The sequence below is a fragment of the Empidonax traillii genome, unplaced genomic scaffold (assembly GCF_003031625.1).
Source record: "Empidonax traillii isolate 1590-97213 ecotype Southwest subspecies unplaced genomic scaffold, ASM303162v1 scaffold1060:size1239554, whole genome shotgun sequence".
In the NCBI taxonomy this organism is placed as follows: domain Eukaryota; kingdom Metazoa; phylum Chordata; class Aves; order Passeriformes; family Tyrannidae; genus Empidonax; species Empidonax traillii.
Genome location: NW_020956253.1, coordinates 1,108,929 through 1,121,874, shown reverse-complemented (window position 1 = coordinate 1,121,874; position 12,946 = coordinate 1,108,929). Strand labels below are relative to the sequence as shown.

The 12,946-nt window shown below is 46.1% G+C and overlaps 1 protein-coding gene across 1 annotated transcript in view; it reads left to right on the top strand.

Annotated features, from left to right (window-relative positions):
* Window positions 1–2,228: 2,228 nt before the first annotated feature.
* The window catches only part of PINX1 (PIN2 (TERF1) interacting telomerase inhibitor 1), a 62,799-nt gene continuing 52,081 nt past the window's right edge, over window positions 2,229–12,946 (top strand). Inside the window, exons 1-4 of the mRNA XM_027904472.1 lie at window positions 2,229–2,275; window positions 7,611–7,720; window positions 9,571–9,663; window positions 9,999–10,077. Coding sequence (XP_027760273.1) covers window positions 2,257–2,275; window positions 7,611–7,720; window positions 9,571–9,663; window positions 9,999–10,077 — 301 coding nt within the window. The 5' untranslated portion in view covers window positions 2,229–2,256. The remainder of the gene's footprint in view (window positions 2,276–7,610; window positions 7,721–9,570; window positions 9,664–9,998; window positions 10,078–12,946) is intronic.

Genomic DNA, 12,946 nt, shown 5'->3' with positions numbered 1-12,946 from the left:
TTTGTTCTTGAAGGGGATTATTGGTGGGTATAGGGGTATTGCTTGGTTGTTTGTGTTTTTTTTTCGTGTTCCTGTTAATACACACATACCTTTTAATAAAGGGCTGTTATTTTTCCCTTTTCCATAATTTGTTTTCCTTCAATCGGAGCCTCTTAATTTCGGATTTATAATTGCTTAGAAAAGGAAGTTCGGGTCTTTTTCTCCTAATCCATCCTCAGCAAAAGACCTTTGTCTCATTTAAACTGGGACAATTTCTTCACAAAAAGGATTGTCCAGCCTTGGCACAGTTGCCCAGGGCAGTGGTGGAGCCCCCATTCCTGGAGGGATTCAAAAGCCTTGTGGACGTGGCACTTGGGGACAGGGGTCAGTGGTGGCCTTGACAGTGTTGAGGGATGATCTCAGAGGGGCTTTCCAACCTTAAAAAGTCTGTGAAGATCCCTGTGGGTGACCTGTGAGCACTAGAAAGAGGACAAGGTGACACAGAACTGCTGGTGTTCATTCAGTCTGTCATTCCTTAGGGAGAGAACAGTGCTGATGGGATTCCAGCAGAGGTATCCAGAGAATCAGCTGGGCTCCAAACCCCCCTCTGGGCTAGAAGATGGGCACCAGGAATTCAGGTTACAGAGTAGATAAGGGAGGAAAGGTGAACCCTGCCCTAGACTGCCCCAGCAGGTTTCTTCTGCATATGAATTTTGTCACGACAGGACAAAAAGAAACCAAAGAAGGCTCTTCTAGGGTTGATTCTGATCTCCAGGGATTTCCTCTCAGTGGAAAACATTAAGTGAAACTTTCAAATGGGAAAAGATTTGTCTCTCAGGTCATGAAGGACTGGGAGGTATTTATTTGTTTTCACATCAGTCAAGCCTGATGAATCTGACCTGAAAGTGCAGAGAACTGGCAATAAAGTGTGAGGAGAACAAACACTGTGAGGATTCCTGACAGCTGGATATGGCCTTAGAGGAGCATGAAAGCACCAGCTCGATACCCTTCTTTAAAGGAGGGAGTGGGTCAGCCAGGCAGCCAGTTTAATAGGAATGGAATATAAAGTATCCCTTCTCTGAAAGGGATATTAAAGAACAAAATATTACACTCGGATGCAAAATGTAGCCAGAGAGAAAACACAGGAAGCTGCCTACAACTCCAGTTAAGTGCTCTGGAGAACTCAGCAGCATATGGTAGGTTTGGGGTGCTGTTCTTCTAATAAAACAAACTGAAGAGTAGCTAAAAAACAGAAAATATGAATGACCAAGGGCTCAAAAACAAGATCTGCATGAAAAGATTGCTGAATAGGTTCAGCGAGTAATCAAAGAGGGGTTGGTTCAGTCTTCAAATACAATTTGTTTCAGAAAGGAAAAAAATCCTCTCTTCCCACATCAGAGATGGGTAAGACAAGAAGCACTGAGGGGATTTTGTAGGAGGGAATATCTGTGTTCATAACTGTGTTCATAATCTCCAAACACTTTGAAAAGGAGAACAGAGATATAATTTACCTGAAGATGCTTCAAGCTGGAGAGGGACTTTTTACAAAGGCCTGGAGGGACAGGACAAGGGGGAATGGCTTCCCACTGTCAGAGGGCAGGGTTAGATGGGATATCGGGAAGGAATTCTTGTCTGGGAGGGTGGTGAGGGGCTGAGATGGAATTCCCAGAGAAGCTGTGGCTGCCCCTGGATCCCTGGAAGTGTCCAAGGCCAAGTTGGACAGAGTTTGGAGCAACCTGGGATAGTGGGAGGTGTCCTTGCCCATGGCAGGGGGAGGAGGATCTGGATGATAATTTATGTCCCTTCCAACCCAAACCATTCCATGACTTTGTGAAGTCGCTGCTTTTTGACATCCTAAAGGAGTTTTGTAGCAGGAGCTCAGCGATGACAAGTTGAGCTCTATCACAGCAGGGCAGGCAGAGGATGCTGCTCAAGGCGCCTCAGTGTGTGTGTCCCCCTTTCCCATTCCCTCCCACGACAGGAAGATTTGGGGAAATTCAGGGACACTCTCGCCCTCAATTCCCTGGAATATTCAGACTGTCCGTGTCCAGTATTTTCAACCACACTGCTCATCCCTCGCCCCGGCCCCGGGAACACCCCACACGCAACCCAGGCGTGTTTTAACGCGTTGAATTAAAACGTTAGCAACTTTCACACCCTCTGTTCTCATTTTGGTGCCCGCTGCGCTCGCCTGTTTTTAAAACTCTTTCCTGACACGCCCCTTTTTATGCGCCGGAGGTGACAAAAGTCCCCGTGGAGGGAGGAAAGGCCCCCAAGATGGCGATGCTGGCGGAGCGTGAGTGGCGATCCCGGCGGGAATATCCCGGGAATGTCCCGGGAAAGGGGATGTGGAGCCTCCCCAGGCCTTCCCCACAGCCCTCGCTTGAGGGGCCAGGGCCGCGCTGCCCCTCCTGAGGGGAGCTGGGGGAAGGGGGGGGGGGTCGCGGGGCCGGATAAGGGGGTTCAGGGGGTCCCTAGTTTTAAAAAACAGCTGAGAAAGGCAGGAATGGGGGTCCGAGTGGTGCCGGTCTTAAGGAAAAGGAAGGTCTGGGGTGTGGGAAAGGCAGGAACGAGCGGGTAGGGGTCCCGTTGAGGTCTGGGAGACTCAGGGTGGCTGGGAATGGTGTTCAGGGGGTCCGTGGTGTTGAAAAAATGGGGGATCTGGGGGCTTGAAAAGGCAGGAATGGGGGTCAAGGGGGTCCCAGGGTCAGGGATATTAGAGATTGGGGTCTGGGAAAGGCAGGAAGAGGGGTCCAGGCGTTCTCAGTGTCAGGGAAAGGGAGACCTGGGGTCTGGGAGACCCGGCATGGCCAGGACAGGGGTCCAGGGGGTCTCCCATGTTGAAGAAAAGCACGTCGGGGGGCTGCAGAAGCCAAGAGTGGGGTCCAGGGTGTAGCATGGTGAAGGAAAAGGGGAGGTCTGGAGGCTGGGAAAGATGGGATAGGTGGGAAAGGGGTTTGCAGGGGGTTGTTGGTGTTGAATAAGGGGGGTAGGGGGGTCCTTTGTGGGGTCTGTAACACCCTGGGGATGCTGTGCCAGGGGAGGGTTAGGTTGGATTTTTAGGAACAAGTTCTTTCTGCAGAGGGTGGTTGGGCACTGAACAGGCTCCCCAGGGCAGTGGGCACAGCCCCAAGGCTGCCAGAGCTAAAGGAGTGTTTGGACAACACTCTCAGGTATAGGGTGGGATTGTTGGGGTGTCTGTGCAGAGCCAGGTGGATGATCCTTGTGTGTCCCCTCCAACTCATCATATTCTATGATTTTATCAATTTTGTTTAACCTTTTCCTGATACTGGAAACAAACAGAGCTTCACTTTTGCCTCGGGGGTGATTTAGAACTTGGGCTCCCCATATCTTAAAGAGCAGATTAAAATATTGGATGAATATCCTGTCTTGTAGCTCCCAGGTATAGAGAGAAAGAAGAGAAAGATAACTCTGTCTCTGGAGTTCTCAGGGCTGGCCACAGTAGGAACTAAAAACTTCTACTACATTCCAAATAGTCTTTCCTATTAAATGTAAAACATTATATGAGTAAAAACACTAAATTAAACTGGATTTTTATGTAACAGAACTAATATTCTCATCCCTACCCCTGAGTATTGTTAGTATTCTTCGGTGCTTTCAGTAAACTTACTGCTGTCAAAACACCCTTAAAATGAGAGCACAGAGTCTGGTGAATTTGTTTGCTTGACTGCAGGAAATAGGGACTATAATGAGTAGTTAAAAATTATGGTTTCCAGTGGAAAATACAGGTGTGAAATAAGGAGAACAAAATTGCATCTACATATGTGATTTTCTGGTTATTTTAGATGTGAACTTTGGTGCCATTTTTTCAGGATTTTTTAATTATTTTAATTGGACACTGCACATGTCAGTAATCATAGAGTAATGTGGGGTGAAAGGGACATTTAAAACTCATCTCAATCCAACCCCTGCCATGGGCAGGGACACCTTCCACTAGCCCAGGTTGCTCCAAGCCCTGTCCAGCCTGGCCTTGAACACTTCCAGGGATCCAGGGGCATCCACAGCTTCTCTGGGCAACCTGTGCCAGGGCCTCACCACCCTCACAGGGAAGAATTCCTTTCCAGTATCCCATCTATCCCTGCCCTCTGGCACTGGGAAACCATTCTCTGTCCCTCCATCTCTTGTCTCAAGTCCCTCTCCAGCTCTCCTGGAGCCCCTTTGGGCTCTGGAAGAAGCTCCAAGGTCTCCCTGGATCCTTCTCTTCTCCAGGTGAACCCCCCCAGCTCTCCCAGCCTGGCTCCAGAGCTTTGTCTTTCCTGTCACCTCCGACCATCCATGGGCACACAGCAGGGGTTTGGATGGGAACTTTCAGAAATTATAGTTACAAACACGCCCCAGGCCCAGAATTAGTCTTGGTAAAAGGGTTTAATAATGGATCTTTTTCAAATTGTAGGATATCTGAGTGAAGAGGTTGAGTTGTCCAGCCCTGACCCAGCTGCCCAGAGCATTGATGGAATCCCCATCCCTGGAGGGATTTAAAAGCCCCATGGGTGTGGCACTTGGGGACATGATCAGCGTTGGCCTTGGTAGTGCTGGGGGAATGGTTGAACTCAATGATCTCAGAGGGCTTTTCCAACCTCAGTGAGTCTGTGATTCTATAAAGAAATGACAATTTTCTCCACTGGATGGTGCTGGTCGCCCAGAGTTGCATCACTTCACCAGCAGCCCAGAAGGTTGGTGTTAAATTATGAGCTGAATCTTTTAGCTGGAAGTTAAAGTGTGTGTCCTGCCTCGCTCATTAAACATCAGTGAACAAACATTTCTGATAAATTATTGATTAAACAGTGGGGTTTTTTGTTTGTTTGGAAAGGGAGGAGGATTTTATGGTTCCTGTAAGGTGGCATGGAGCTGTTTCCAACTTTCTTAAGTACTTCTCTAAAGGTGAAAGCAAGTTTGTTTATGCTTTTTTTTTTCCTGCATTTATCTTATCCTACTTAAAAATAAGAGTATGTCAACCTTGTAGAAGTGCGACGATTAATCCCACAGTGGTAGTTAAGAAATTTGAAATACATGGATTGCAAGTGCTCTTAATTTCAAGCTTAAGAAATATTTATGTCGGGTGCCCTGGTGCTTTTATTACAAATGTCTCAGGAGTAAAACATCTCAGGGGCTTCTGCACGGGGAGATATTCAGGAAAAATAATAGCAAGTAAATTTTAAAGGGAATTAGTTGGACTACCCTCAAACAACTCAATTTGGAAGTTAATTTAAATTCAACCATTCAGTTGTCGTGGATCACTTCACTGTGCAGACAAACCCTTAGGAAGATACAGTATTTTAACAGCTGTAGGAGTGGGATCTACAAAGTCACCACCCAGGGAACTGGTAACAGAGAGTGTAGAAGAGTATGGGCATCCTTATAAAATGTTGTTAAAATTTTAAAAAGGCGTTGAATAGTTTCTGGTGGCTGAGTTATGGAAAGTTGATGTTAATGGAGAGATTTTAGAGGTAGAGATGAAGAAATATGATTGAAAAGGAGGGCAGCTGCTCAGCTGGGCAGCATAACCTCTGGTAGAATCCTGGAATCAGAGTCATTAAGGTTGGAAAAGAGCTCTAAGATCACTGAGTCCAGCTGTTCTTCAGCACTGCCTGTGTCCCCAGGTGCCACATCCCCATGGCTTTTAGATCCCTCCAGGGATGGGGACTCCACCACTGCCCTGGGCAGCTGTGCCAGGGCTGGACAATCCTTTCCATGAAGATGTTTTTCCCCAATATCCAACCTGAACCTCCTCTGGCACAACTTGAGGCTGTTTCCTCTCATCCTGTCCCCTTGTTCCCTGGGAGCAGAGCCTGACTTCCCCCTCTCTCCTCCTCCTGTCAGGGAGTTGTGGAGAGGGAAAAGGTTCCCCCTGAGCCTCCTTTTCTCCAGGCTGAGCCTCTCCAGCTCCCTCAGCTGCTCCTGGTGCTCCAGCCCCTTCTCAGCTCCATTCCCTTCCCTGGACACGCTCCAGCCCCTCCATGTCTCTCTTATCTGAGGGACCCAGAACTGCCCCCAGCCCTGGAGGTGCCCCAGCAGTGCCAGCACAGGGACAGGCACTGCCCTGGTCCTGCTGCCACACCAGGGCTGGTCCAGGCCTATGGAATTGCTTCTTTTGTTGTTTCCCCACCTTTTGTTGGCAGCACAGCCAGGGCTTGGAGTAGATCCTGCTCTGAAGGCTGCCTGGTGGGAATAATCATGGAATACCAGAATGGTTTGGGTTGAAAGGACCTTAAAGATCATTTCATTCCAACCCCCTGCCATGGGCAGGGACACCTTCCACTACCCCAGGTTGCTCCAAGTCCCATCCAGGCTGGCCTTGGACACTTCCAGGGATGGAGCAGCCACAGCCTTTAAGGTTAATAAGTTGTTTCCTGTGGAGAAGTGAACCAAGCAAAGGCCTTGTCAACTCCTCTCACAGCTCTTGTTCATTTAATCTGCTGTAAAATCTTTTTATGGATCTTTTTGAGCTTCAAAGCTTCGGAAGTTTGTTAAAAAAAAAATCTCCCACTGGGCACCTGACAGTGCCGGTTCTTTCACAGCAAAACTAAACAGGGCAAAAAGTGAGTCAAACATCCCCGTAATATTCAGTCCCTCTGGCCCAGATCCCAAATCTGGTGTTTTAGGGAATGATGACTTCCTGATTACGTTGAAAACACCTCAGTGGGTTTGGTTTGGCTTCTCCCTCACTTTGTGTGGCCTTGGGTGAACGGGTCATTTTTGATCCCTCGTTTCCCATGGTGGTTAATGAAGTTTGTGATCTTCCTGTCTCCCATCCTTTGTTTGTCTTGTTTATTTAGCTTCTCTTCCTGCCTGTGCTTAGGTGCACACTTGAAGTGCCTTGTTAACGGGGGTTGGCTTTTCCTCCTTGATTTCCAGGAAGCTGTTCCTGGTGGGAGAGGCAAGAACACGCACGTGGGCCTGGGAGACTGGAGTTTCTTCAGGAATCTGCATAGGACAAGGGAACTTTGATTCTCCTTTGGATCTTTTAACTCCTGCAATAATTTCTGGTGGCTTTTCCCAATAAATTTCCCAATAAGTTTCCCCATTTTTGGCAAATCCAGAAGCTGAAATCCCACTAGTTTTGGTTCTGTCATCTCTGGGCATTTGTATTTCATTTTGGATTTATTTTTTGTTGTGAAGGCAAGTATTAATACTTTTGTGTTGTGGTTAAAAGGAAGACTGGATAATGAATCTTGTCCAGAGCTGGGGAAGCAACACTGTAATCACTCCCATCCCCCCAGACTTCCAAAAATTGGAGTAAATATGGAATTTAGGCCTGTACACTTACATGGTAATCCTTGAAGCCTTCCCTGAATTGCAGCTCATCCTTAGGGACAACAAATTCCAACTTTGGGGGTTAGAACTAGATGATCTTCAAGGTCCTCTTCCAACTCAGGTTGTATGATATCAATTTTCCTCTGGCATTCTTCACGTTAATAACATAAAGAATTTCTTTTTGCTTATTGTTGGGTTTTCTGTTAAGTAAAATTAACCCCCCAAATATATTCAGCCTGGAGTAAGTTCTGGGGTGGTTTTTTTGGCAATGAGGAGCTGTAGCTGAACTGATTCTATACCAGGAATACCGTGGGAATGTCAGTAGAGCCTGTTTGAATTTTTCCTCCCTGTCCCAGCCCGGAGAAAGCAGAAGTGGTCCGTGGATCCACGAAACAGCGCTTGGAGTAAAGATGACTCTAAATTCGGCCAGAAGATGCTGGAAAAGATGGGCTGGTCCAAAGGAAAGGTAGGATCCGAAGGAGGGTTCTGTATCTGAAGGGTCTAGAGCTGCCAGGGAGCTCTGATTTGTTCTCTTAAGCGCACAGAGAATTTGAGCAATGTTGGATTTCTGCGCTTTGGTGCAAAGTTTGTGACTCTACTGCCTTCTGGTTTTTCTCCCTTCTTTGGCAAGTTAATGTCCCCAAAGAGGAGCAAGAGTTGGCACGTTAAATTAGGTGATGGTTAAAGTCTTTTAAGTTGCTTTTATACTCAGTTTTCTCCCTGCTTTTGATTTGAAGCAGCTCCAGGACCTGCTTTAATCTTTCACCTGTTTTTAAGTGTCGCTTCTGATCTGTTCCTTGAACCCCCAAAAGGCAGCGTTCTGGGAGCTGAATCCCTTCCCGGCTCCAGCCAGTACCTGTGGGTTAGGACACTAGTTTCTGGCACTAAGAATAACCTGTGGGTTATCCTGCAAACTCCTCAGCTGCCTCTTAAAACCATTTTTAATTCCACAGAGATGCCTCAGCAAAGCTGAGATTTGGGCCTGCACATCAACGTGTTTAGTGCTAAGAATGCACACAAACCCCCCCACTACCTTTATTTAATTCTCCCTCCTGTTATTTCTTCTCCCAGACTTTCTTTAACAGGAATAAAATTAGGATTTTATTCTAATGAAATCTCCCTTCTGTGAATGCTTTAAAGCCTGTTCTTGCATTTCTCAGTGTAGCTGCTCAGTTTCTCAGTTGCCTCACAACAAGCTTCCCACTGGAGCTGCTGGATCTTCCTTTCCAACAGTTACAGCTGTACAAGAAGGATTTCTCTCTCCATTCCACTAAAAACTCAAACAAATGGAACCTCACCTCGATAAAATTAATGGTCAAAAGCCCATCTCTGCAGTGAAATGAAGCTGCTTACACTAGTCCTGTTATCAGTTGTATTGGAATTGGGTCAGGGCAGGATGTGTGGCTGAGTGGCCTGTTTGCTTCCACACGTTTTTTTTTGGTTAGCAGGAGTTTCAAGGGAAATTTTCCACCCCAGGGACCAAATGAATTCAAGTGGATTTGTAATAGCAACAACCTTTTTCCAATATGCCTCGTTCCTCCAAATGTTAGATATCCCAGGACCTCTCCACAGGGCTTTTCCCCACTGCTGCACCACATCCATGTTTATTAAAGCCAACACACTTGGCTGGTGATTGGTTACTGGTGACAAATTAGGCAGAAAGCAGGTGAATACCAGGAATAAAGTTATAAACCAGATGCTTTGTCTTCTGGTTTTTTTTAACCCTCATCATACAGTTAAGAAAGATAACACTGGACCTGAGAATTGCTCCCCAGGTTTGAGTGATTGTGGGTTTTAGGGTGGAGAAACCCCATAGTTGTTTGCTCCAATATTTCCATCAAATGACGAGTGTGAATGAGGTGGGAGAAGTTGTTAATGCCCTGATTCTCCCCTGCCCCTCCCCTGATTCCCTCCCATGTAGATTTATTCTGGATTATGCTTTCCATGTGGATCTGCCTTCGCAGTGACAGGTATTTTGGGGGAGAGGCCTCTTCTTTATATGTAAAGTCATGTTTTAAAACTGTAAACACTCTGGGCTTGCTTAGGAATGTCAGGTGACTTCCTGATTAATCACCCAACTGCTTAATGTTGTTGCTATTTTAGTGTTTATAATACTTCGCTGGAGGCTTAAGTAGTAAATTTTAAAAACTGAGTGTCTCATGTGTGCTAAAGCCTGTGAATGAATTCAGTTCAGGCAGGAAAACAAATAGCAAGTTGTGATTTCTTGCTGTATTTCTTTGCAAAGTCTTAGAGTACAAAATCTCTGCTCAGTCACTGCTGTGAAATCCTTACTTTTTACCTTTAAATCCTCCTCAGGGTCTTGGGGCTCAGGAACAAGGAAATCCAGAACACATCAGGGTGAAGGTGAAAAACAACACTCTGGGATTGGGAGCAAACATCAACCACGAGGTGAGAACTAGGCCCAGGTGAGGGAATGGCTCCCATTTCGGCTAAAACACAAATTTTTAAACGGGATGTTAATGAAACCTGTTGTCACATCTGCTGGTAGAATGTACCAAACAGGATTGTTTATGACCTACGAACACAACCCTTATAATTTTATCTCACTTTGGAGTGACTGTGTGAGCTGTTGGTGGTGTTATCTGCCTGTGGAGCTTCCAAGGTCCCTCCCACCAAGATGGATTGAATATACCCAATTAAGTTATTCCCTAATACCTGTTTTAGCAGAATTTGTGTTAGTTCTGAAGACTTTTGCCTTGTATTCATGTGGGTGATGTTCACAGGACAACTGGATTGCTCATCAGGATGACTTCAACCAGCTCCTGGCTGAACTGAATTATTGCCATGGACAGGGTGAAACAGGTAGGCCCATCCTTTGCTCAGTCAGATGCTGGAAGCTTAGTAGTTTCCATTCTGTGTTCTAAAAGATGAGCTGAGGCCCAGTTTGGGCTCCTTGCTGAGGTTGACAACTCCTCCTCCTCCCCCAAAATCGTTGGGAGCCAAAGGATGTGTTGCCATCCGTGACCGTGCTGAAGTTTCTCTGCCTGGATATGCAGATATCTCAGTGGATCAGTTTTACTCTCAGGACTCAAATAAAGGCTTTTTGTTGAGGAAAGAAAACATAAAATGTTAAACTCGTTTATTTTATCTAGGATCATGATATTTGGGACCTTTTCCTGGGCTGTACTACAGCAGCACTTGTTTCTTTATCCAGAGTCTGTCTGAAGGCTCACAACAATCACTCACAATTGCAATGATTTGCCTTCCTTTTAACAATGAATTGTCACTCCTGGCTTCCATGTTCCACTGGTTTCTTAAATACCTACTTTTCCTGTCCTTGGAGAGTTGCACCATAGCTTCTGATTCAGAGTTATGCATCTCTGTTTTGAGTGTGCTGTAATGTGATTTTTGTAGCCCTGGTGTTGAGCACACAAGTGAGGAAACCACAACTTTCCCAAAAAGGCTATTTATAAAGTCTTTTTTTTTGAAAAGCTTCGTACAGCCTGACCTTGGGTTGTAAAAATGAAGTTGTGGTGGGTGTGAGCTTACAGAAAGAATTGGTTTATCACCTCTCCTTTAGTTAGACTCAGGTTTAAGTCATTATACATCTAAACAACTCTCTGGAACTAAGTGAATTTAGCAACTTTTCATTCATTCGTTCATTCTTAATCTTTGAGCACTGAAGGTTTTCTAGGAGAGGAAATGCAGAAAGGTGAGGGTGGAAAATCAGTTAGCAAGAAGGTTTTCTAATCTTAGGCAGCTGGGAATAAAATTTTGGACGTCATACTTTAAAAACACCTTTTTTTTTTTTAATTGCTGTGTAAGTTCTCCTAGTGCCCTGAAGCCCTGATCGTGGGCTGAGGCCACACAGCACTCGGTGCTGTCCTTCAAGTCCTCGAGAGGTAGAAGAGCATATCACAGGGAAATTCCAAAATTTCCTTTCTGCCTCTATAACTAAATCCTACCCAAGTTCCAACTTGAGCCATGGGAAGATGAGGAAGGTGCAGCTGGTGGGAAAACCTGCAAAGTGCTGGGCAGAGAGTTGAAGTGACATGCCCAGGGACACAGTGAGTCAGCACAGAGGCAGGTTCATTGAGCAAGGCCGTCTCGTTCCTAAGGCTGGGCAGTGTTCCCTGGGTCACTGATGCAAAATGTTCCATAAAAGCTGTATTTCTCCCTGCTTTACTCAGTTATTTTAAATTTTCCATCACCAAGAACAAATTTGGGTGCACATTGAAAATTCCTGGTCACAGTCCCCTTGGGTGATTTACAGAAAACACAAAGCTCTAAGACTTGGGTTTTTGGCAGTTTGCTTAAGCTGGCAAAACTCATCCAGCAAACTCTGCCTGCAGCTGTGCTGCAGGATCAAATGTTACATTATTGGCCATCAGCCAGTCTCAAACTGCATTAAAAGTCAGCTGAAAAACTTCATTGTTCTTAAAGAGCTGCTGTAGTTGCCAGAGCTGGGTTGCAATTAGAGGTCGGAAGGGAAAGGCCCTGTGGGGTTTGATTTGCCAACATTCAAATACCCTCAGTGTAGTTTTACCTTTCTTTTCCTTGTTTCTAGGTGAGCACCCAGTGAGGGCAGGTTTAATTAGATTAGATGTTAGGAAGAAATTATTTATTGTGAGGATGGTGAGGCCCTGGCACAGGTTACCCAGAGAAGCTGTGGCTGCCCCATCCCTGGAAGTGTCCAAGGCCAGGTTGGACAGGGCTTGGAGCAACATGGGACAGTGGAACAGGGTTGGAACTACATGGTCTTTCCCACCCAAACCATCCTATGATTCCTGGCTCTGTTTCTGGGACACTCAGTTATGAAATCTGTGTCCCTTTCCCATTCTTAAGATGCAGAAACAACATCCCTGGCTGTGCCTGTGACATGCCTTGGAATATCCATCTACAGAAATAACGTGTGACTTTCTTGCTTGGACTAAATGGCTTTAAAAAGCACATTAATATTCCTGCAGCGCTCACTCAGTTTGTCTGAGGATGTTTTTCCAGTCCCTGGAAGACACAGGGATGCACCTCCCTGCCCGTTGCAAGTGCCAGCACGTTTGAGGAGTGAAATTCCTCCCTGGAGGCACAAGGCGGTGCTGCTGCGCCTTTCCCTGGAAGAATAATGTGGGAAGGGAAGTGCTGTGAGAACCCTTTGCTGTGTAATCATCCTTCTGGTACGAGTGGCTCAGAGAACACACTTGAAGTGTCGTCTCTCTGCTCAGCATATTTAAGTTGTGATGCTTGTTTTCCCCACAGAACGTTTTTATTGAGGACTTTCTGTTAAAAACTGGGTTTGCCTGGTCCGTCCTCATCCCATTAGGGCTTAGTGTGGAAGTGGGAGGGTGGATCTCAGCCTTTTGGCACTCAGCTCTCCCACTGCAGGCTGAGGATTTCAGGTTTAGGTCAGTGCTTCCATCATCAGGTGGCACTACCTATCAAACAGGGAAGTGCTGGAATTCCAGTGTCAGGAAAGCTTGGGCTGCAAAGGTTTCCAGGGTGGGATCACATAAAAAAGGTGACTCAACTTGGCCCTCAGGGTATGGGTTCATTTCCTCACCCATTCCCAGTTGCCACTGGGAGGGAAAAAACATCTCACCACAGTAACCTTTCCATGGAGTTACGGAGCAGAGAATCCCGTGGTGTCAATTTTCAGGACACAACTAATAAAGTACTCATTAACTGTACAGCAGGTTAATTCTCTCCTTCTGAGGGGGAATTAACAGGCTCTGTGAGT